This window comes from Etheostoma spectabile, chromosome 5, assembly GCF_008692095.1.
Source record: "Etheostoma spectabile isolate EspeVRDwgs_2016 chromosome 5, UIUC_Espe_1.0, whole genome shotgun sequence".
In the NCBI taxonomy this organism is placed as follows: domain Eukaryota; kingdom Metazoa; phylum Chordata; class Actinopteri; order Perciformes; family Percidae; genus Etheostoma; species Etheostoma spectabile.
Window position 1 is genome coordinate 9,660,470 of NC_045737.1, and position 25,654 is coordinate 9,686,123.

The 25,654-nt window shown below is 38.9% G+C and overlaps 1 protein-coding gene across 1 annotated transcript in view; it reads right to left on the reverse strand.

Moving 5' to 3' along the window:
* LOC116689499 (EGF-like repeat and discoidin I-like domain-containing protein 3) overlaps positions 1–25,654 on the reverse strand; it is a 123,100-nt gene that overhangs the window by 12,906 nt on the left and 84,540 nt on the right. The window contains 3 exon segments of the mRNA XM_032516054.1: positions 20,762–20,946; positions 21,343–21,487; positions 22,550–22,705. Coding sequence (XP_032371945.1) covers positions 20,762–20,946; positions 21,343–21,487; positions 22,550–22,705 — 486 coding nt within the window.

Genomic DNA, 25,654 nt, shown 5'->3' on the forward strand with positions numbered 1-25,654 from the left:
TTAGTGTTGTTTGATACTTTGATACTTCTAAATATCAAAACTTTTAAATAAAAACGTTCCATGGGATTACTTTCTTTTAAAGAGCACGCTATTTTATATGAATGTAAAAAATTGAAAGCACTGTCTTCTGCATTTTCAACCCTTAAATGCCCTAAGTAGCATAAATGTCACTTATACATGCATCTATGCAGCACTAATTTACAGGAGGAAAAACAGTGTGCCACTTTTTACTGTCACACGAGAAGACAGTGAATACGTTTAGATGCACAGAGTGAGCAAAAGCGAGAGAAACATACGCATGCAGAGGTATTTCTTCTGCTGCATATCCACAACATTGAGGCAACCACACTAATTGGCCTGGTCATAGGCCAACATATACTGTGTCATACGGCTCCAACAAAACTAAACAGGGCTGTGCCTTTGTAGATTAAACCAAAATGCAAACAAACTGAATGCGTGAGTTATGACTCAGTTTCATTCTACTTCCCAGTCTCAACACATTGCAGAAAACCGCTGTGCATCACAGCACATCGCACCACACGTTTATTGCCTGCAATATGTTACAAACTCTGAGCAGTGATGGAAATGAGCTCACTCAGATTTTACATCTCTCATGAGGTTTCAACACTGCTGAGAGCTTCTCTTTCCTCCCAACACGTTCAAGAGGTGAGGTATTAGAGGGGTCTTCTTAAATGCAGACCCCTGCTGTGTCCATACCTGCTTATGTGCCTGGGTCCTGACATACATGTAGACAAAGCCAAGCCTTAGCGAGTACAAAGAAACTCTTTGCTTTTCTTAAAAGGCAGTCCAAGAGGATAACTCCCAATTCTCCATGTGTGATATATTAAGCTTAATGAAAGTAGAACAAACATCAATCTTACACGTTTGCGCCAGTGCATATAGATAATTTTGTACTTAACAATTCTGTGGTTACAGGTATGCTATTATGCAGAGCTGCACAATACTGTATCCATGCATGCTTCACTTGTTGTTAAACAAGTTTCTCCTTTAAATGCAAGAAGCCTCTTTGTTGGTTTTTGTGTAAAGTCGTGTGTATTTCTGTTTCTGAATGTGGCTATTTTCCTGTGATTTATATGGTACCTCTAAACAACAGCTATGTAATGTCACAGCAGTCTGCTCTATAAAGGTGGCCAGAAAGAAACAGTGGCAAGGGCTGCTTGGTTGATTTAGAGGGGCATAACACCTTGCATTGTAAGGCTTTGATTATGTTCCAGTTGCAGAACGTTGAGGTAATCTCGTTCTACCCAAGCAGTCAAGTCTGCCACAGAAACAAAGCCAGGCTTGAAGGGGAACCTGTAATTGCTGTCACAGGTAGCGGTCGAAAAATACAACCGCCCCTAGCGACGCCGGCTCTCAACACTTTGATGGCCCAAACTGAATTAGGGAGCGAGATAAGCTTGTTAAAGCAAGGCCTCTCCTACAGCCTTCTGTTCTTTCTTCCATCACACTCTCAACCCCATTCCCCTCCTCCATGAGCCGTTAACCCAGACAAACTAGGAGTGTGTAAATTCTTTATAGCAAACTCTGAACGTTCATGGTATAGATGTTTCAAGGAAATTAAACACGATAATCAATTTTGGGATATTGCTTGCTGTGTCTGAGATTAAAAATGTTTTAATCTAAGCCTCCAGTTTTCCCAACAATGCAGCTGCACATCGAAAAGGGAGCAGGGGTCAATTACTTATTTGCACTTCTCTTTGATGGCAGCCTGCAAAGGGGCAACACTTGTTCACTTCTGCCAGACAAATACTCATCCCCCCTGCTCATTAAGAGTTGGCATGTAAATCTCGTGTCCCTATTTGAAGTGGCTTTGCCACTGCAGGATAAAGAGATTAATGCAGCGAGAGGCAGCTTCATAAGGAGCTGAACGAGGCCCAGCATCCTTTTTTTTTTTTATGAATTCAGCACTTGCATACATAGCATCCTGCTGACATTCTCCCTCCAGCTGTGCTAATTTAACTGTATGTGTTGAAGACTCATTTAATCTTCAAAGCCTGTGGGACATAAAAGTGTGTGTGTGTGTGTGTGAGATGCATACTTCTTATATATTCTCCCTGGTCACAGTGCAGAATTCAGAATTGTATGCACACAACTCACAGAGGAATGAGGGGGACAGTGCTATAGCCCATCAAGCCCACAACAGGACAGCTATCATTAAAGCATAAAGCTGGGGAGAGAGCTTGAAAAACATACTTCTCTCCAGAGGAAACCTTGAAAAACCGATAGCAGGTAATTTTCCTTATCATACGCTGAAATACAGCATACTAATAACCTTTGCAAAGCAAACCTCATGGGATATAGAAATCATGTTGACATCAACATTATAAAAGTAAGTCTGCAACCAATCTGGTGGTGTTGAGTTTAACCCTTATATCGTCTTCCCGTTTACAACCATGCCCTTGTACTCCGTTTTGGTTTGCCTGTTTATAAAGCATAAAGTAGCCTATAAATTAACACTCAATTCTGTATTACATCTTCTAAGCCAACTTTATAACTTATTACCACTAGTTTTATACTTATTTTTTGAATTTAGGGCCAGTGAACCTCATTTACATAGAATTATGCATAATTTGTGAGTAAAATAAGCAAACATTATGAATGGTTTTGACAAATAGTTATGATCAGAGGAACATATGTTTATGGATGATCACAGATATTGACCTGGGTAGACCATGAAAGTAGTGATCATCAATAAGCCTTTTGGAACCATCCATGTTATTTTTGGGGAATTTGGTTTAAAGAAAGCCATAGTAACTTATATACAAACTTTGAAAATGAGTCAACATGGGACAACACAAGGATTAAAATAAGTGGCCATTTAGATGATAAGGTGGGTCTTGTGAAAAATGCTATTGAGTTGCATTATAGGAAGTGTAGGATCCAGTATTTCCGGAGCTTGACCCATAATTAAAGTCAAGATATTGTCTTCTGCTTCACTTTTGATCTTTTATTTGTTTATCTTTTTTATTTTTTATTTTTTATTCATCTCTTGTGAGTCCCTTTAACTTCATGAAAGTGCTATTATACATTCAGAGAACAGGCTCATGTTTTTTTCCTACTGGTCCTCAGGGTTATGAGCAAGATGTTCTCCATGGTTTAACAGAAAAGGTTCTAGCTCCTGATGACCAAGATGGAATACTATTAATGTAGGACATAGAGCACGATAAATCCTAATCCAGACAAGAATGTGTATAATATTCCAGACACATTTGATGCAATCCCCCTTCTATTTCTGAAAGCTTTTATTACCAGCCATGTACATATTGTTTTCACCTTGTGAGTCTGTGGGTGTTTTATACATGAGTGTGTCATTGTAGAAAAATGTTGTCCTGAAGAAACTACCACGCAGGTAGTCTTGAGTACTTTGCCAGGTGTTTATATTTCTGTCTGTCTGTCTGCGGCCAGATTTTGTCAGCAATTGCATCAAAACAGTGCAGGATTCAGTCCGAAAACTGTACAGGTGTGTATTTGAAATACAAATGAATGCTGAATACAAAGATGAGTGTGGTCCGAGCAAGGGTGCCTGAAGCAGGGGGTTAGGAAGTAGGGGATGAGCCATTGTGTTTTGGCCATACGAGAAGTGACCTGACTGAATCTAAATACCATTTCCATGATCTTTTACACAGGATGTCAGATCTGTATGCTATGTAAACATAGTATCACATGCCACAACCCAAAAAGACTAGTATGTGCTGCTACGACAACCCTACTATCTTCAGAAAAGCCTGTTAACCCAAAAAGCAAAGCTAAAATGACAAAAAAACGAGAGATGAGGCTGAAGGCAGTCCATTTTCTTTCAGATGGCTGACTGAGTAGAGCACTTCACTACTGAGTGCAAAAAATGCCTGTTTGTGTCATGACACCTTTCTGAGTTTAAAAATGCTCCATTCCACACAGAGGTGAGCTGGCTGAGCCACTTCTATAAGATGAAGCAGGAGACTGCGTCTCGCTAAGCTTGAAAAGTAGTTATGTGACATGTATGGCTTTTTCTTTGTGAAAGCACATTGTCCCAGTACCAGGAAAGTGAAAATGAACAGATCTGAAATAGGGTGCTGCATACTTACAGCCCTACTCAGCAATAACACCAGTCCAAACAAATTAGACTGAAACTCGTATTCATTAATTTCGTATGTTTTGTTTATTACTGTAGAAAAACAAACAGCCTGTAGCCCTTCATAGACTAGCCTGTTGGACAAAAAAAGCCCTAATTACTTATGAAAACGTAAAATCTAGAGTGCTGATTATAAATAGCTGCAAGTATACATGAATAAAAAGAACAGCTTGCTGATGGCCAAATTTAAATATTTTGCAGCAGTACACCTTTCTACCTTCAGGCAGCCTGTACCATGAGGCAGTACTGAGCATGAGCATTGTGGATGCCTCAGGTTACAAGTTGGAATATGGAATGAGTACATGTAGATGCTCTGTTTGGATTTATAGCTTCATCTCAGGATAGTGTGATAGTTTGACTAAATATCACTGTCACTTCCTGTAGTTGTAACTACAGCTGCACAATTAGATAGACAGATAGCCTTTATTAGACTCACGGTCCAAAAAAACAACAACAACAAAAAAAGATACAGATACAAAAGACAGACACAAATTAAATAAGACAGCTATACCAGTGATCCCATAAGGGTGACTGGTATCGCAAAGCACTGAACCTCGGGTTAATCAGATGTGAAATGACAGAGTTACAAGAAGAATTCAGGCGACCAATACATTTATACATCAGATTCCTCAGTAAAGCAGAGAATGTAATAACTCCTGCTTGACAGAACAATTCACTTGCACTACACCACCTAGGTTTCCTGAGTAGAATGTGCAAACAATCATTATAAGCGACCTGCAACTCGTTGAAGCTTGCCTTTTTGAACTTGACCCACAAGGGGCAATGTAAAAAGCAGTAAAATATGCTTTAAAGAGGTTTATCTTGACAATATCAGAACACCAGGAGAACTTCCTGGCAAGCATGTTAGCCTGTATATATAACATGCAACGCTGCCTATACATGTCCTTATCATCTGACATTTGATCTGTTAAGATGTGACCCAAATGCTTAATTTTACAACCAACAGTTAGCACCTGCCCTGCCAGATGGAAAGATGGAAAAATAAGGTCCTTATCCTCTTTCACTCTACAGCTCATAACAAAAAACTCTTTTTGGCATTATATTTTACATCATATTCAAAACCATAATTGGAACATATATTCAACAGCTCCTGAAACCCTGCACTGCTAGGAGAGACAACAGCCAAGTCATCTGCATACATGAGATGGTTCACTAACATGTTACAATTAATCGCAATTTTATCAAAATCGCAAAATGGACTAGTGCAATATCCAAATCGCAAACATGTTGTTTGGTACAAATCCTTGCGTAAATGACAATATAATAATTTCTTTCAAGTTATAATGTTTTTCAATGAAAATGAGAAGGATACAAAATGATCATTCCCTAAAATATCGTGAATCATCAATATCAGTCAAAATAATCACAATTAGATATTTTTCTTCATTTCGTGTAGCCCTAGTTGTCACCTTAGATTATATGCAGTAGCACACAATGAAATACATGTTAAGTCCTCTTTTAAATGTCAGGGTGGCTCTTATGGGACACACACATGCTGCAGGTGACACAAACAGACAGTAAATCTCCTTTCTGACACCTTTTGTGACCAGTGTGGGTGTGATGTCAGAAGGTATAAATGCCTTCACAGAGAGAAAGGAAGGTTTCCAGACACTCTGACTCAGTTGCTTGGAGCATTGAGAATAGTAAAGGTGATGTCATAGAGAGAAGGTCCCCTTTATGGCTGAATCATATTGCCTCAGGCCGTGAAGTGTGACCACATTCAAATATGAACTTAAAAGATTTCCCCCTTTTTTGAAATTCGACTTGTATACAATGACTTTAAAATTGCTCAATTTAGTAGTGAATCAAATTCACTCTTCTGAAAGAAACATCTCCATGAGGAATGAGCTCTCCTGACACAAAGATGGATGTTTTTGTTGCAGAGCAATATGACTTGTTTTGGCAGTACTATTAGTGCATTGACTACCATGCATTGACTTACAGTGAAGTGCAATATGGTGGTAAGCACATTCATTTTCTAAGCCAAACAGTTTTACATGGCAAAGACATCACTATGCATTGAACATCCTCCCCCTTTCTCGTCACTCTAGTCTTGATGCCAGCACACGTGCATGAAGCAATATGCATGTAACAGAAGTAGTGCTGTCAAATGATTAAAATATTTAATCGCATTAATGTCATAGTTAACTCGCAACTAATTGCACATTTGTCAACATGGAAAAGTCGGCTTGCTTTGTGCAAATGTTTTTTTTACTGAAAACATCATTGGCATCTGGCATACTGTAGTGTTCAATTACAAACGTAACATTCTCACTTGGAGCAAATCATCTCTCACACAATGTAACACTGTCCATCAATAAAAGGGTGAAAGAAATATTTTGACGAGGGGGTGGAGAATTCCCATCAGCTGTGTGCTTGGCTATCAAGTGGTATTTCAGAACGGACGTTGCTGCGGTGATAGCTCAGTTCAACACATAACACACATCACTTTAGTGTTGTCATGAAACCATTTGGCAACTTTTAAAAAGTAAACTTTCCATTCAGAATCTTATTGGCATCCATTTTGGCCTCTCTTTCTCGCCATCCACTCAAAACGTTACTACTCTTTGTAGTGTGTGTGGCGTGGCTGTGATTTTGTTTCTGGTCTTGCTAAATCCAATGTGGTGTTGTAGTTTTTACTAATGTTACTAGTTGTTGCAACAGCATGTGAAAAAACTACAAAGTTTGATAGGCCAAAAAGAATGTTAACCTTGCAATAAAAAAATGTATGCCGCTAAAATAGGTTTGCGTAAACACTGTTCATAACGCGTTTAACTGACAGCACTAAACTGAACCTAAATTCTTTGTTATTCTGTCTAAAACTAATGACAATTGTTCCATCTTCACAGTATATATAATATGCTTAAACACATAATGAATGGCACCTGCTTGTAGATAACCCCAGATTTTGGCTCAGAATTTCACCATTGGTGCATTACTAATTATAAACGGTAACATTGTACTGAAGTCAGTATAGAAAAGTAACAGCTTGCAACACAAGCACCTGCTTGGTCACTTTTTAGTTTTTTCCATCTATAATTCAACACAATAACTTGGGGGATTTAAAATAGAAAGTGCTCATTTAAACCATTAAATCTTATTAAATTCCTATTCTTTCCTCCAAGACAAAGGCAGCCTTTCATCAACGCCAGTGCATTGCAGCAGAGACCTTACTACCTGAGGTTCTAATTGGCTACACAGCCATAAAACAGATGGAACCTCAGTTCAGCATGTCCAGTTAAGTCTACATGGTTGCACGAACCAGTAAATGGAATTGGCCATGGCAAAAGCAACAGGAAGGAAATGATGGCCTGAATTATTTGGAGCTATTACAGTATAGAGTACAGCATCTAAAGAACCAGCGAGTTGCATACGATATCAGCATGAGTGAAGGACTCGAATCCATATGCGTAAAAAAAAATAGACTTGACCCTACACTAGTAAGGGACTTGGGCAATGTGACTAGACATGTGATGGACACTTACTCACTGGTACAATCTAAAAGTAGTCTGTCTCCGTGCGTGATCTCTGTGATCTGAAATCCAATCTGTTATTTAATGCTGGAGGAAAAAATATCTGCTTGAATATTAAGCAAGTGTACAATGTGAAATGATTCAATGATCTTAAATATGGTGTTCCCATTCTAACAATGAGGGCACAGGATTTTAAAGATCCTACAAATAGGTATGTTAAAAATAATATCTTACACGACTCTGGCTGCTGCACTTACTGTACAGCTCATCATCACTCCTCTCTCCCCTTTCCTGCTTCTCACATGGTATATAAAATATTCATATGGAGTTCTCACACGCACACACTCTGCAATCTAAAACAAAATGTGCTTCACATGGAATAAATAGGGAACCATGAAATTGAAAAATAAAGAACATTGATGGACATAGGTGGTCTTTGAAATATACTTACCCTGAGATGAATCAACGGCCAGTTTTCTACAGAGAATTTGCTTAACTTTGGACTATTCTGAATTAATCATAATACCGTAGGATACAGCATGCAGTAGTGCTGCTTGAGTGCAGTCCACACTCTCCTTGGTGGAGAACATAAATATGTCTGATTTAAACGTTGGATACCCTGCTTGTCAAGAGATGGCTTAGAGACACATGCAGAACACATTGGACCCAATCTCTGCTGCACTGATTTAAGCTCTGGCACATTCGCCTCTGACTCTGACAATTCTTGCAGATTCCACGATTACAGCAGGCGCTGCTGCAGACTCATGAATCACTCATCCCAAGATAAAACAGATAAATGCTTCCTACGGTAGATGAGAGGGAGTGAAACCAACAGAGGTAGAGAAAGGGAGATGAGGATCAGGATGTGGTGTTGAAGGATAAGATGGCTTCCTTGGATAATGAAAACAAATGAGTAACATAACACAGGTTGGAAGCAGACCTATACCTTTTAAGGCTATAGTTTGAGGTTGGGGACACTAAAAACCACCCGATTGAATCAGGGAAGCAGATGGATTTACCATCCCTTCCGTAACTTCATTTGGAAGCTAATTGAATCAGCATACTAGCTGCAGGGAAACTGAATAAAATAGAGCCACATTGGACAGGATTAGAATGAGTCTCTGACGATAAAGCCTTAATGAAAGTTACATCAGACATGTTTTCAAATTCTTTCTAAAATTATCCCTGAATTCTTCAGTAATGTTCTTAAGATGATCAAATTACCAATAGCTGCTGGCAACATTTTTTGAACCAACATACTGTATTTATGTCTATTTAAATAAGAGTACATTTTGTAATATGAAGGAATCTCAAAATGAATAGACAAAAGTTAGATATCCAGTTTCAGACGCGTCCAATCCGTCATGCTTCTGCATAGAAGTCTGATAATGACCCACAACAATCCCTCTTAATATGATCCTCCATATTCATAAAACGTGCCAAGTCTTATAATCATGCACTCTTTTTGCGTGGTTACACGGTGCAACTTTGAACTTGCCTTTCTGAAACTAGGCTAGTACATCTGCCTACATCAAGTGCTGGCTGAAAAAAATTGCATTCATGGTTACATCTGTTATACTGACTTCAGAGGTTTATATCAGTGTGCCATGCCATTTCTCAGACTTTGTCAACAAATTTCAGGGAAAAAAAAAAGATTCAATGCAGTTAATATATTGCACAGACAGTTGTATATCTGATGCTTGGTGTAGGAATGCAACTTGGTGTTGTTTTCACAGACAAATTGTTGGCTCAGTTGGGAATGAGTTAATCCTACTGACATGTGGGATAATTTATATTTTCATGGTAACTCTTGTGAAGGTTGAATCAAGATAAAATTTACATGCACAGAAGTGTACATGCAGCCTGAGAGATTAGAAGTTATGATCAAGTTGGTGTTCATACATTTCATACTTTTTCAGCATCACAGCTGTGGCTAAATGGCTGCGCTTCTCACTGATTGCAACTGAAACCACCTGGAGACGTTGTCCTTCTAACGTTCTGTTTCTTTAATTAGTTCAGCAAGAAAACTTGGCTGCAGGTGCTCTTCTCATCGATTCAGTTTTGTGTGTGAAGCAGTAGGACAAATAATGTTAAAAAGCTGAGCAACTGGTAAACAATGTTGGGAAAGTTACTTTAAAGTTACAGTTACTAGTTACTTCTTTCAACAATTAACTAAATTAGATACTCAGTTACAAATTCTAAAAGTAACTTCAGAAAGTAACTAATGTGTCACTTTCAAGTCAATTTTTAAATGCTCAAATGTGACCCGTCCTCCACCCCTCTTTAATGGAACTTAAAATGCATGTGCATGTTCAATTAGTAATGGTAAATCTGAATATTATAATGAAATGGACACTTAATACAGACATACAAAATATATAGTCTATATTTGTCTTTGTAGTGCAAATAACATAAGTGCCCTGATGTTTATCCTTGTGTGCTGTTGTGTGCGTCAAGTCCGCCACCCCCCTCTTTGATTTCATAATGCCATACATGTTTCTCATTGACTGACTTGCTTGTGTTGTTTGTTGTGTCGGACTATACAAGCTTTCGAAAAACCGCCCAACTCTACTTCTGATTGGCTTACCATGAAATTTTACTCAACCTCAGCCAGCATTTATGCGCTTGTCTCGTGCACGGCCCACTAACCAAGGAAGAAAAAAAGTCTTTGCCTCTCGGCTCAGAGATCTAGTTGGTCTGATGAAAAAAAACAGCTTCAATTGTAGTAATGCGCCGCATTTTTCGGCAGTAACGGTAACAGCGTTATTAAGGTGGTAAAAGTAATCAATCAGATTACTCGTTACTGAAAAAAAGTAATGTCGTTAGTAACGCCGTTATTTATAACGCCATTATTCCCATCACTGCCGGTAAATAATAAAGGATGTATTTAATGCAATCAGAACATTGAATAGTCACATCTGCAGTGACAAGTGCCTTTATCTAATTTCGACCAGATCAATATAGTATCAAAGTAATAAAAATGTGCTGGATTTAAGAAGATAGCCTCTGCATGCTGCCTAACAATTCATGGTTCTAAGGATTGTGTTTTTCATGTGGGGATGGTGGGGGAATCAAGCTTGAAGGACGCAGAATGCGTCTCGCCTTTGAAAGTTCCCAATAAATTCTTGCTGTCCATGCGAGTAATTTTAAGAAAGTACAGACATGATCAGTGCTATTTCAGATGAAAATATCCCTCCTAAATCCATTTCATGTTACAATGCCTTTACTCTCTCCGAGGCCGCTTTTCAGTCTTAAGAAAGGAAAAGCTTAATTATTGCTGCATAACACTCAAGAAATGATTAGTTTCAAGGGGACAAATTAAAGTTATTCTCCTCTGTAGATGGAGGAAACAAAGACCCAGGTAATTCTATTGATTAAAATAAAATAGTTTGTTGTCAGCAGGGCTATATTTGAGGTAGCGATTTGATTAGAAAGCTGTGCGCGACAAAATTGGTGCATTGATGATACCCGGTTTGATTACAACAAATGTACGCTTACAGGCACTCAGTGGGAATCACTCTTGCATTAGTCCTACTTATTGTTCCCTCTAGCCTCTTGTCAACATGAGACAATGCTCTATGTGAAGTAGCAACATGCATTGATGCTTAAGAAAGCATTGGCGAACAGTTGGAGTAATTTACTTCCACTGTATATTAATTCACAAGGATATTTTGAATTGCAATATTGAGTAAAACATTTAAATGCTTAAAATGTGAGTTTTAAGACAATCAATGCTACTTGCAGAAAATAAGAGGAAAAAGATTTAAAACACATAAAACAAGTACCTAAATGACAATTAAACTTTTTAACCATTTTAGCAGAACATTTTAATTCTGGTAATTCAAATTTTCTTTTTTTAAGATTATTTTTGGGGCTTTTCCCTTTGTTACAGTGATAGTGCATATACTTGAAAGGGGGAGAGAGATGGGGGATGAAGCCTGCGCCGCTGCAGGACTCTGCTAACGTGAGGCGAATGCTCTTACTGGGTAAGATAGAGGCCGCCCCATAATTAAAATTTTCTAAGCTGTTGACCATAAACCTCACATGATGTAAGGGTTAACAACTCTATTTAGGATGTGTTATTTTCCATTCAAATTATTAATTTCTATTTCAAAAAGACTTTAATGTTTGAATACATCTATCTACATTTGTCGGATACAAATGTACATAGTTTATTATGTAAGGTCTGTGCACTTAAGTAAAATAAAGACAAAGTAAATGATTGCAATGTCTATGGTATACTCCAATTTGGAAATGTAACATACATTTTATCTGACAGATTATTTTTTCAAATCTTAAGAATTGTCTGCACAGTAAAAATCTATATTTAAAAGTGTAATCCATTAACATCGCTCTATGTAAGACTTTTATTTAATATTTTTTCTCTGGAAAGTGTATTTCACTGACTTCAACTGTCCGTTTCTGCCTCTTTCTGTCCATGTCTTTCTCCTCCTTGGTCTTGTGTGAGCCCGTCTTACCATCAGAGGGAATCATTGATGTCCTTCCATGCATTCAGTGCATATCTAAAGTATATATACAATAAGAGCCCTGCTAACTGTGTTGCAGTATTTTAGTTGAGAACTGGTTGCGTCGGATTAATGAGACAGAAAAGGCTCTGTCACTCACAAGACAAGGAGAAGGTGACCCAACATAGTGGTGCAGTACAAGATTGATGATTCCAGATCAAGTGTTGGGTTGCATCCATCTGCAGGGCAGCTTGTTCTGCGCCTAGCCTGAACATGACAAGACTGTTCTCTGACATTCAGCTTGTTACAGTCACCTCTGGTATAACTAGTGCCACCCCAATGTTGCTGGTAGACTTTGGATGCAAGAAGTGCTTTGATTTATAGAGCTTTTGAACATCCAATTGACCTATATAAACTTAAGTAGAATTATCTGTCTTGGATGGACAATGTTTAGGACCTTTCAACAATCTCTCTTGGGGATTCTCAGTTGGTTAAAAGCCAATACTACTTTGTTAAATGTGAGAAGTATGCTAAGGTAGAAATGTCTCCATGATATTGAGGGATCCCCTTTGTACTGTTCCTTGAGATGGAAATGTGTCCTCTCAACACAAATCGAGTGACTTTTGTCGAAGGCAGATCATACAATTCTTCCATGCACTACTCCTCCTAGACCGTATTTTTTTGCAGGCCCAAAAATGATACTCTTGGAGAAATACATTGAGTTCATCCATCCTTCCACTTTTTCTGCCCGCACTGGCTTCTTCTTCATAAGCAAAGACAGGTCTCATTCATGCGTTGATTATGTAGTTTTAAACACTCTACCCACCAAGAACCACCACCCTGTGTCTTTTATCTCATTTTAAAGCTTGGAATTAGCAATCCAATTATCTCGCATTATCCATAGGGGCAATGAATGGAAGGTGGCATTCAAATAACACAGTGCCTGGTGACTTCTTTTAGAATCTCTTACCCTCTTGCTGTGTTCAAAGCACTCAACAACAATGTCCTTCGCCATGACATGTTCTAATTAGGGCTGTCAAAATGAACACGATAATAACAACAAAATCCTTTTAACGGCACTAATTTTTTCGACACGTGTTCTGTGATTTGGGCCTCGGGTCACTCTGTAGTTTGGAAAAATCAGGATGTGATGGAGCGGTAATGTTGTGAATGGCTAGCAGAAACAAACATCCATAAGCAGAAATGGATAAAGAAAAGGTTGCTTTTAAAAGGTGATTCAGTTCCTCCAGGAGGTTCTTCCAACAAGAAGTCATTAGCGTGTATAGTAGTGTTGATGTGAATTGCGTTACCACCGGAGTATGTCAAGTCTCAAGTACCACTTGCTGACTAAGCATATGGTTGATGCAGAGAACTCTCCTCTCCTTGCCAATGGCAGGCTAAACTAGTTAGTTTGCAACTCAAATGTAAGAAGTGTAAGATGTTCAGAGAAGTAAGAGGTACACGTGTAAGGTGGGAAACTCCATTGTGTTACTATTACCTAGTAATGTTACATTCAGGTCAATATGTCCATCTGTTGCTGATTGACGGGCTTGTTTTGGATTAGTGCCATAATAATAAAGATTTGCACAAAGCAAGCATGTCTGCTCCCATGTTGATGAGAGCAATAAAACTTGAAAAATATCCCTTTTTAAAGTAGATTTAGAACAGATAAAAAAATGTGCAATAATTCATGATTAATCTTGACTTGGACAACTATGGACAATTGTCACAAGAGAAAATGGTGGACCCAAGTGCAAAGACAACAGGCAGGAAAGAGCTTGAATATTTAATACTGAAAATCCCAACAAAAGGTGTCCAGCTGGTATAACAATTACAGAAACTAAGTACAAAACAAAACAGGAATCACAGTAACCATAAACACTGACTACAGGAAGACTAATCACACAGATACTCTAAACAGAAATAATGACCTGACAACAGCCAAGGAAAACACAGAGACTAAATACAAGACGTAACAAGTAAACGAGGCACAGGTGATACTACAGTTGAAACACATCAAGGCGGGGCAGAACAATCCAACAGGGAGAAAACACAAGACAGGAAATAAATCCAGACAACACAAGACAGAACTGGACTACTACAAAATAAAACACGAAAGAACAGAACCTAAAAACCAACAGAAACTCAAACTCAGAACACTGACAGACAATCATGCAACTAATCGATTGACAGCACTAGTTCTATATCTTTTTGTGTCTAAAATGGCATTATCACCTTCTGCAGGTCCCTTCAAGACCATGCTAAACATGTCTCGACTGGAAAATGAAACCGAGCCACCATTTTAGCAATAAATTCAAATTCTGGTAATAAAAATGTACTAAGTGGTTGACCAAAAACCTCAAATGATGCAAGGATGTAAGGGTTAACAACACTATGTAGGATGTGTTATTTTCCGTCTGAATTTGTAACTTCTATTTCTGAAATGAATTTCATGACTTTAATGTTTGAATACATCGGAATCAGCATTTTATCAAATCGAAAACAGTGTGATTTAGCGTCAGCTTCATCATCTCTGTTGGCCGTTTACTGTACAGATGGATTTTACCAGCAAAGTCAGGAAATACATGGCAGCAACCTCGTTCTGTCACACAGCTGTGAGGATTGCCAACTTCTACCAATAAAAACTGCACTGTTGTGGCAGTGTCATTTATTATTCTTACACTCTATTCACATTATTCACCAACACTCCTGAGGCAGATAGAGTGGGTCTATGGAGATCTAGCAGCATTTCATCATAGCACCTAGTGTATATTGATCCAACCTGACTATCATGGTATTCAGGAACTACCATTTCTTCAATAAACAGAAAACTCCATTCCGTTGCATGCCTCTGCAACTGTCACCAGTGGAAATAAACTATGATATTAGCAATGAAGAAATGTATGCAGCTTGTGCTAAAGTACTAACACTGGCAGGAACATTCGACAGGCCCTATACAGCTGTGATTGGGATAGGTCACTTCACTTAAGTCTCTCCACTTGTCTTAGTCTCGCGGATTTATAGTCTCCCACTGTGCTTTATCCTTGGTCCCGTGTGTTCCAGCAAAGATACACTTTACTCCATGTGCAGGCATGGCCTTTGCTGCTAAGCTGCCACTATTTACCTCATCAGCATCTGCCTTTGCAAACCTCCACTCTCAGAGTTGTCATTTGCATAATTATTATGTGAGAATTTCCTGCTCTTCCTTTGATAAAGAAGCCAAATTCTAATCCTGCCTGCAACATGATGTTTTCTTTAGGGTCCAACCCTGCTTGAAACCAAACAGCAATATCATCTAAACATCAATCTTTGCTCACTTAAGTACGAATATGGTCATTATTTAATCCCTGCAGGGGCAATTACATAGAAACCTAGTCATTCCATAGATGGGGATAACACAAGTAAAACTGATAACAGTGCAACTGTGTGCAAATACATAATACATGTATTCAGGCCTTTGATCTACTTAGGATGTGTGATGACTTACCCTAAATCATCAGGTACCTAAATGAGTGGTGTGTGATATTTGGCTGTACCTGTACGTTGAATCTCACATTAGCTCCAATAAACCAATTGCATAGGGGCTAAAGTTTTCACACGCAAGTTTGAGCTCACTCTCCGTCATCAGAAACAGGGGTTATTATCAGGGTGCCACAGCCACACACAACACATATTTATCACTTTAAGGAGATAATTGGGTGTGAAAACCTCAGAGACAGGGGATAACAAATGAATCACCAGAATGGAATTACTTTCATAGCTTGTTATGTAACCTTTGCATGCTACAAATAAATTAAACAAGTTGCAAATGAAGTGACTTTCAATGTTTACACAATACATGTTTACATTACACTTTGGAATGCTATTTAAAGAAAACCTTCAACCCATCATTATTTATTGTACAGATGTACATGATGTACGTTATAAAGAATGTCCTCTATAAAGTTAGGTTGACAATTTTATTGGAGTGATTTAAATTGCACATTTTAATGTGACTTTTTTCTTTGCTTATACAATAACATGTTTGCAGAAGCCTAGCGAGGGTAATGGTTTTCACTGCACTGGCGAACTAGGGAAATAGTGTAAGGCAATAGCCAAAAGTGGAGTTACATAGCAGTGTGGTTGCTAGAGATGCAGCTGTTCGGAACACATTTTAGCAAAGAATATGTAATGATGTGCTTTTAGTGATAAATCTCTTCTGTAGAGAAGTGTCTTCACAGCAAAAGCTTATTGGAACCAGCCACTCTACTGTAGCTTAACTAAAGGGTTAGTATTTTTTTAATCTTGTACAAAGCTTAAACATAGCACTTGACAAAAGCAAACTCAAGGACTGTTTTTTATTTATTTTGCTTTGCCATGGGGATTTGTAGGCTTACATTATAAGGGTGTAAGAAAACATGCTTATAGTTTCTCAGAAGAATGTTATTTGAGACCTGTGATTTTTTTTTAAACTACTTTGAATAAAACAAAACATTTTCAATCAATTGCAGGTGTTGGGCGTGGGGAGAACCAAAGAAGACACTGTTCTTCTTGCTTAAAAAGAGGCCAGCCAAGGGCCGGCCGAACCGTCCTCCACGCCTCTTCAAGGGGACTCCCCTCTGTACATGCTGTCTGCCCTCATGTTGAAGGACCCCGGAACCTAGCAGGCTTTCATGGAGCAGAGTTGTCAATCTGCCTCGGACAGGATGGATGCTGCCATCCTGTGCAGTGCTGGGGATCTGACACCCCCCCCCCCTGTCTGTTGCGGTAGACCACCATTGTGGTACTGTCTGATCTCACCATGACATGCTTCCTCTTCAGCTGGGGGGCGAAGCACCATCTGCACCGCTGTGAGCTCCAGCAGAATGAAGGCGCTTGACCACGTGTCTCCTACACTGGCCTAGTCCAGTCGTAGAACATCAAGTCCTTTCAGTGGAGCTAGCGTTGTTCATTTTGGCTCTGGTGCAGCCCAATCCATGCAAACTTATGCTGGAGATTTCTGAAATTATTCTGAAATAATGCTTCACACTGGCATCAAGGTCGTGGACCTCACGCAAAATTGGCAAAGTGCAGCCTCTGCTCGCACTCCTCCCATGATAGTAAGGGTAAACCAAGAGCAAAGCCTGTTAGCGGTGCGGAGCACATCCGATATATAGAACCTTTTAGGTGCTACCCATGAGATGTGATTCAGAATTGACCACCATGATCCAAAATTAATCCTTGCTAAGTACATAGGTGTGATTGGCAAAAGACAAAAAAGCAGGAAAAAAATACGACGCACCCATGATGCGGCAACAACCCCCCCCCCACCCACACACACACACACACACACACACAACACACACACACACACACACACACACACACACACACACACAACACACCACACACACACACACCATTTATATGCATTTAACAAAATACAGTGCACAGTGCAAAATAGTGCACATTGAAAAACCTGTTCTTTTAGGAAGGCTATATACCGTTTGTTTTTCTTTTCAGGTGTTTTCCTTTAACTTTGTGGTCAGTTAGAAGCCTGAATGCATCTGCCAGACTGTTAACCTGCATACTCTGCATGTGTTCTTTATGAGATGTGTAATAGTACCCTTGATGGGTGATTAAGCAAATACAGGCACTTTAGGTTGTAGGTTAATAGGCAAAAAGAAATCTCTTAAAAAAGATTTTTATCTATCTGAATATTTACTTCACTCTGTTGGGAAACAACAACTAATAGTGGCTAATATCATACTATTTGAGAATATACAGATTTGTGTCGGTTTCTCCAAATACCTGGGGAAAAATGTCATTAGCACTACATAATAAAACAAACTGTTTTAGTTAAAAAGGAAGCTAGAGAAATTGTGGCCAAGGTGTTGTTTGTATGAAATTTTTGCATTGCCAACATATCATAAAAATAAAAGTACTGTCCTGTTGTCGGTTTCAGCTAAAAAAAGAAATAGTTCTCCCCCACATGTTAAAAATTCTTAGAACACATCAGCTAACCTTCCGCAACGATTGCAGCTTCTTTGATGGAGCTCTGCTTTGAATGAAGTTCCATCTTGACAAATGAATGGACTAGCTTAGACTTAGATTTAGCTTTGTTAATCCCTTTGGAATGACTCCCGCAAGGAAATTAAAGTTACCAGCATCCATTACAGCATGAAGGAGAAAAAAGAAGAATACTACTTACTTACTTACTTACTACTACTAAGAATAGCTACTTGCGGAATGACTTGAAGACATGAATCAGAGGCACAAAAAACGTTGACAGCAGTGAGCGGTCATTATGTTAATCAATATGCGACCCGTGCCTTGCAAAACAACGGCTTTGCATGATTTACGAGAGCCTCATTTTCAGGTCGGAAATGCCGGATATCCAGATTTATATTTAAGAATCACACCCCTGTAAGTAGTTTGTTGACTGCAATGCAGTTGGGAGATGTGAGACACAATCACGCTATTCCAACCATGCTCTTTTCTTTGTCTGAGGAATGTTTACCATAATCTACCAAAAAACTCTCCACAATCCTGGAACACTACTTGCCAAAAAATTTGCAATGCATGTGTTGCAATAACAGGGACACTGTGAAATTGAAAAGTAGCTACTGTCTCTCTGGCAATTTTTCTTTGCTATGTGGACATGTTAATGTGCATAATTAACTAATCAGCTTATGCCAGCTGGAACACTTGGCAGCTCAGTCTGACAGCTTCAGCTCCTCTCTTAAAAACATCTTGAAATATTCTGGTTCCGTCTCTCTCTGTGTAATTTTATCTCCTACCAGGCCATTAACTTGAGCTTGGACAGATCCTACACAGGTCCAGTTCTTGGTGTTTTTGTTTAGCATTTCTATTCTGTAAGTATTTAATCTGCTGAAAACTATTGTCTCCACTTGATGATCAAATTATTACCACTGAAGTTATTAATTGCATGTTTGCGTTTTGAGTGTATTTCTATAATTAACATGACCCCGTAGTGGATTACAATGTGTCAATATCTCTGACAGGCGTCTCCTGAGACGGACGGAAGCTTTACTACATTTATGTTTTGTTAAAAAGCTGGAAAACTTATTTATACATTATTATTTAGTGTAGCGTTAGAGACAAAAATATGTCAGTGCATAACTCCACTGTTTAGGAACTAAAATTGAAACTGAAGAGAGATCTTGTCCAGTCTTACACATCAATAAATCCTGTTTGATATTTAATGTCTGTAAAGAGTATCCAACAGCCTCCACTGCACACCAGAGCAGTTGTCTTGATTAATAGGAATACTTAATTTGTCATTAAGGCTGATTAATTCCATTAATCTGTTCATTCAATAATGTCACTGGGAATCAATTATTTGCCATGGCAACCCATATTAAGACAACACTGATTGTGGGAGTTGGACCGATGCATATAAGACCATCACTAAATATAAAAAAGTGGTTAGCTTCAACAGCTGTATCGGTATGAATGTGAAAAAGCACTTTAAAGTACATAACTCTAAATGTCTACTTTTCAAAAGTCAGATATTGTATATCCCTGTGTGCGCAAAAATGGGCCTTGGCAGTGGAAGCCATTGATTTTCTCACTGTGTCTGTATACCATCTCCCCTTTCCTGCCGGCACAGCATGTAATAAAAGACCACAAGTTTTCCTTTACCCACAGCAATCAATTTTGCTTAGTAGCGCTCCCTGGCCTGGATGGGGGCTGCCTAAGTACATGTCTCCTCCAACTCACAGCCCTGCATACCCTACCCTAGGCAAAAAGCTTTCAGCGTAATAAAAAACATATCTGACTCTAGACCCGGCCAATCTAATAACGGCCAGACGAGTCAGCGCTACAGACTACAGAGCGCTAACTGTGTCACTGCTAGGGAGGCGGTATGCGTGGAGCGGGTGCAGCACAAAGGCCAAGAAATCACTCTGATCTTCAATTCCCTGAGAAGATGATCGACATCACAATTTCTTCTATGGTATCAGTTTTACAGCTTGAAGTAATATGTGGTTTCTTACTCTAAAAGCAGATCACATTTACTGCCTTTTATTTAAAAAAAAAAGAAAAATCCAATATATGAGGCCATACGTGAGGGCATACTGGGCCTTATTGAGTCTGATTGATATGTATCTTAAACTCTCTAGGCCTCCGTCAATCTCACACATTGTTAAGCAGTAAGACTGAGGTGTAAACGTTCACTTAGAGACATGTCTTGTCCCTTTCAGGAGACATTTTCAGCCATCAGTTACTGAAATTAAAACAAATGGATTGGGTGTTTTCACAGAGATAGATAGAAGCATAGGCTGCAGCCAAAGATAAAAGGAGTCAACTCTTCCAACAGAGGCAGTGTGGGTGTTAAAGGACTGGCATGAATAAAAAAGAAATGAATACCTATTACTGACTGTTTCTAAGAATTATACTGAGAGCTAGCTAATAGAGGGAGAATTTTAATATACTATTTACCACACAACTCACACTGTACACACCAATGAAGTCTTTCCCTATGAAAGATAATTGAATCCATTGGCATGCATTACAATGTACACACCATCAATTACTATGCCAGGGAGGTAAGAGCTAATCCTTCAGCAGAGTGAACCAGCTTTCTGCAAGAACCTGGCAGTCTGTTGTTCTTTTCCCAGCTAATATATTGATCAAATCTCTACAGTAGCTGGAACAGATCAAATATTTAGCTACCAATAACATCTTACCTGTAGCCACTGTGACTGGTCACTATGTCCAGCTGTCCAAGCATTGACCTTGCCTTGTTTGTCCAACCGGGCCTTTCCAGGCTCCCAAGTGAACATGTCCATGTTGAGCGTCCTGAAGATGCTGGAGGCTGTGACCTGGTAGTCCTGGATGTGGCCTGACTTCATTCCCAGTGGTTCAGAGCAGCCTGGCAACAACAAAGACAAACAGATTTGTTCTAACCTTCCTGACCGTACAATATTTTCAGTGCTGTTACCACATAGGAAAAAATACAGCAAACTAATACTGCTTACTGCAGCTTCATATTCTCATCACAACCTGTTTATGCTTTTATTTGTGTGTCAATCTTCTGTTTATTTGTACTGAAGACACACTGCTTTAATTACTCTTTATGCTGATGTTATTGATACATTATCCAGGTGATTGTTTCAGATTTTCAGCAAGCTGTCCGTACCTGTATATTTGTAGTATACAGTGTGTTTCGGATGTAATGCTGTTGTGTTTTATAATTTTGTAATTGTCTTCATAGGACCCCCTAAAAATGAGATGCTACATACAATAAATTCAAATTCAATTTACTCACCTGTTAGCTCACAACCGAGCAGCTCCATGCGTAAGGTACAGTGCCTCCTGCAGACTTGGGGGTAAATGCGCACGTACTGGGCTGCAATGGGTGGGGTGAAGGAGTTGGCTGATGGAGCGTTGTTATCGACATTTCCTCTGAAAATCTGTTGCAGGGAATGAAATAACAGCAGATGGGGGCAGGGAGGATAGTGAAGCAGATCAGTTTTGCCGTAATGTAGCAGTCTATCTGGCGCGGTCTCTAGTGTCTACTCCACACTCAACAAATTGCTGTCATTCAAGGTCAATGAGCTGGAATTACAGAGAAAAATAGACAATTTCTTGCACCATTTGAGCCCGTAATTCATAAGAACAGTGGTATGTTTTAAATTAGTGCACCAATTATATGGCTATACCTTCTGGAGAGTTTTATCCAAATGACCTGAGAGTGTGTGACAGAAACTCTCTGATTTAAGTGACTGATGTACTGCATGTGTGAGGCTTAGCGAAAGGGCAACAGAGAAGGCAAGAGGGAGACGGAGCAGTGTGTTTTCAGGCGTTAAAGTTAAAAGGAGCTGTCACTGTGTGGCAACAGGTCAATGTGAACAAAAGTCCACAACTTATACTAGATCAAGAATCAGGGTTAGTAACTTCCTCAAACATACTGACAAGTCTTCCTGTGCAGGTATTTATCCCAGTCTGCACATACGGTTACAACTTCCACTTCCAAAAATACTGTATACAAATTTACACTGCTTTCTGTGTGCCCAATTTTAAAAAACAAAACAGACAACACACAACTGAGATCACAGAAAATTTAAGTCTAGACTCATTCATTGTTCAGTGTAATAAATTTAGAAAAGAACGTTGGGTCCTTCGGAGCTTGGCCAAAAATGGAGGACGGCCGTGGTTTGCTGTCAGGAATGATAGAATGCTTTGTGGCTTATTTGGTGGCCGTTCATCCCCAAATAGTATAAAAATTCAATCTAGAAGTCATAAAAGTGGAGGGGGGTAAGGGGCAGCAAGATGGGCCCGGTGTGTGCTAGCTAATTAAAAAGCGATCTCATCATGTCCTCTACCCTGCCCTTGACTGAGTGAACAGTCTCCAGTTGCTGTGTGTGCACGTGTGCGAGTATGGGCGTGTGTGTGACTTTGTCTGTGTATTACACAGTGAGAGGCTAGTGGAGAGATGACAACGGGTGTGTATACGTTGTGTTTGTGTGTCTCACCATATCATCATCTTTGCCCTTGACTTTGTATGTTCTCCAGGTCTTCCCGTCATCACTGTAGGCTACTTTGTATGACTTGACGTACTCTGGGCTGCCAATACGCTTTGCACCCTGGGTAATTAGGCCTGTGACCCTCATTCTCCTCTGCAGGTTTATCTGTGGAGTAAAAAAAGGGCAAAAATAAGAAATATAAGAAATTATAGCTTCATTTCAGTTTAAATGTGTGAATCTGTGTCTGTATGTGCACAAGATGTGTGCTCATGCAAGTTATGGGGATCAAGTCACCCTCTTGTATCTTTTCTGTCAGGGCCATCCATCTTATTCAGAAAGTCTGTGGTCAAATGGAACAATTAATCAATCCTGACACTTCAGATCCAGTCTGTCAACCCTGTGCAGACTGTCAATATGGTGCCAATGTAAAACAGCTTGGAGAAACAAGAGGAAAAGAGAGAGCTAAGAATGAAGTCGTTGATGAATGTTTTCATAGATCCTGCTTAGCGCAGCCTAAGTAGGCTCATTATTATCTAAGCATGATAGACATGTTATACGCAGTTTAAGGTTTGCTTAGACATGTTTTTCACTTTGATAGAGTCCATTTCCACAATAGTAGAACCTATTTCAAATATGTTCCTCTTACAAGTTAGGTTTTTGTATGTATGTGTTTAAGTTATGATTTTGTGTTTACATGCCAGCATGACATTACATCTTCAAAAAGTCTAATTTAAAGATTTCACCTTCAATTGCAATTTGGTCTATAAATGCATATTTGCAGCTTTAATATTATATATTTATGTCACGTCACACTGCATGGTCAAAACTGAAGCCAATGCTAAAGCTGCATATCATTAATGGCCGCAACATTATGGCTCCTAAAGGCTCCCTCCATGCAGGGCCAGCATCTCTCCTATGAATCATTCTAATCTTCTAGAACGTAAATATCATGGTTGCAATTAAAACGTGTTAAAGAATGATACATTTTGAAGCATTCTTGTTTGATTGACATGAGTCATCTTACACTAATAAAGTGGTGGTTGATGCTTCCTTATCTCCACCCATGCTCCCATGTCTTTGCCCAAAATTGAATAACCAGCCTCAGAGACCAACATTACGAGTGATGTTATACAGTATATGCCACATGCATATTTTTTTCCAGCCTGTGTCTTAACTACAAAAGTGCCTCACTTTTCCTGTAATTCTGGTGAAATTGTTTGAAAATTTAGAGAAGTCTGCAGTCATTTTGTTATTTTTCTTAACGCCGATGACAGCTGACAACTCACTTCACATGAAGAAGCCTGTGGTGACTAAGGAGCGATGCTGTGTTGGGTTACACACACAACACACACACACACCACACACACACACACACACACACACCACACACACACACCACACACACACACACACACACACACACACACACACACACACACCTTTTTATACAGTGATTAATATTTATACAAAAAGGAGGGCAGAATAACACAAGGGATTTCAGTATCATAAACTGTAACACATTTATGTTAGTTAGAAAATAATGTCAGTAAGTAAAATAAATAAACGGTGATGACAATTATTCATTAATCATTTTGACACTACATTAACAAAAAGCTTATTTTCAGGAACAAAGACACTTTGCTTTGACTAGCTCAACCTCTGACAAGATATAAAAACACAGTTGTCTAGTCTTCCATAGCTGCTGAGCAGATGGACAGTGACTGGAGTAGTACGGCTTGAGGTTGCATTTATTCTTACCATTTCTTACCAGATCATGCATTCTAGACAAACAAATCCACAACTTCATGTGATGCTGCAAACAAACAAGACCATATTTCAGCTTATGTTTGTGAAGCTGAAGTCAGTGTCTATTTAAGAACATTTTAAAGCTCATCCACGAGAAATGAGAGTTTAACTTCACTGAAAATGTGTCCACATTCAGGATGGTATTCTGGGGGCTTGAGCTCATTTTCCAGTTCAGGAATGTTAGCATTACTGTGAAATAAGGCAATTTACAAGTAAAATATTTGAGAGCAAATAAAGTCAAAGAAAGCTTAAACAGCCCACTAAGATTTACTCTCCTTTTCTGTTAATGAAAAAAAACTCTAAGCGGTGTATCCTGAGGACATTAGAGATTAGAGTAGTAGTAGAAAAGAACTGTTTATGTTCACCAAACTTCTTTGTCTAAACTGTCAAAACTAATGAGGTAATGTATAATAAGTCTATTGCAGCAATGGTTTCCTTTGTAATTTACATTTGTAGAGACAAATGACATACATTTTTTACATACTTAAACCAACGTATCAATTATACATAAGGACCCCTCTTAGAGCCTCTTGAGCTGCAATGACCCACTCTTTCTCAGCATTCCTTCGTTCTTCTTAGTTTTCACCATAGAGATAGATATTTCTCACACTAATTAGAAGCCCTGTCACTAAAAGGCCACTGCCCGGGTAATTTGGGTGATCCTTTGCATTTTTAATGACCACTGAGAAACATACATCTGTCACTTCAGCGCTAATAGTGATGCATTTATTTGTTTGAGTGAGGAATCATTGAAAACATCCACTCATGGGCAGACCTTTGTCAACAGACTTATATGTGGCAGTTAGAAGTAAAAAACGCTTACTCACAAAAATTACACTGAGAATTGCAGATTACACAACAATAAATTTAGTACATTACATATTTGTTTGAACTAAAAAAGTTGTCAGTTTCGTTTTATATTTAACATTTTCCTGCAACTAAAACTATTTGAAAAAATGGCCATAATTCTAGAATGCATCGTGCATTTGCACCTAAATTTCGATGACACATACACAAAGGAACTCTAAGATCTTTATCAAGGTGCGGAACACACATGTCTTATTAGCATGCACTCTCTACTGTACTGTAAGAAGGAACTGTGTAGAAGACAACGTTTAGAATGAACTCTTACCCTCTGACCATTTCACCCTTTCCTTTTTCCTAAAACATGAATACGGTATGAAGTGCTCTGGGAAAAAGCATGAGCCTTATAACAACTTCTACATCAAATACTTTCTGTTCATCTTTTCTTGTTATTTTCGAACACAAAGAAAGAGCCACTTGGTGTGATGTAACCTGTTTCCCCTC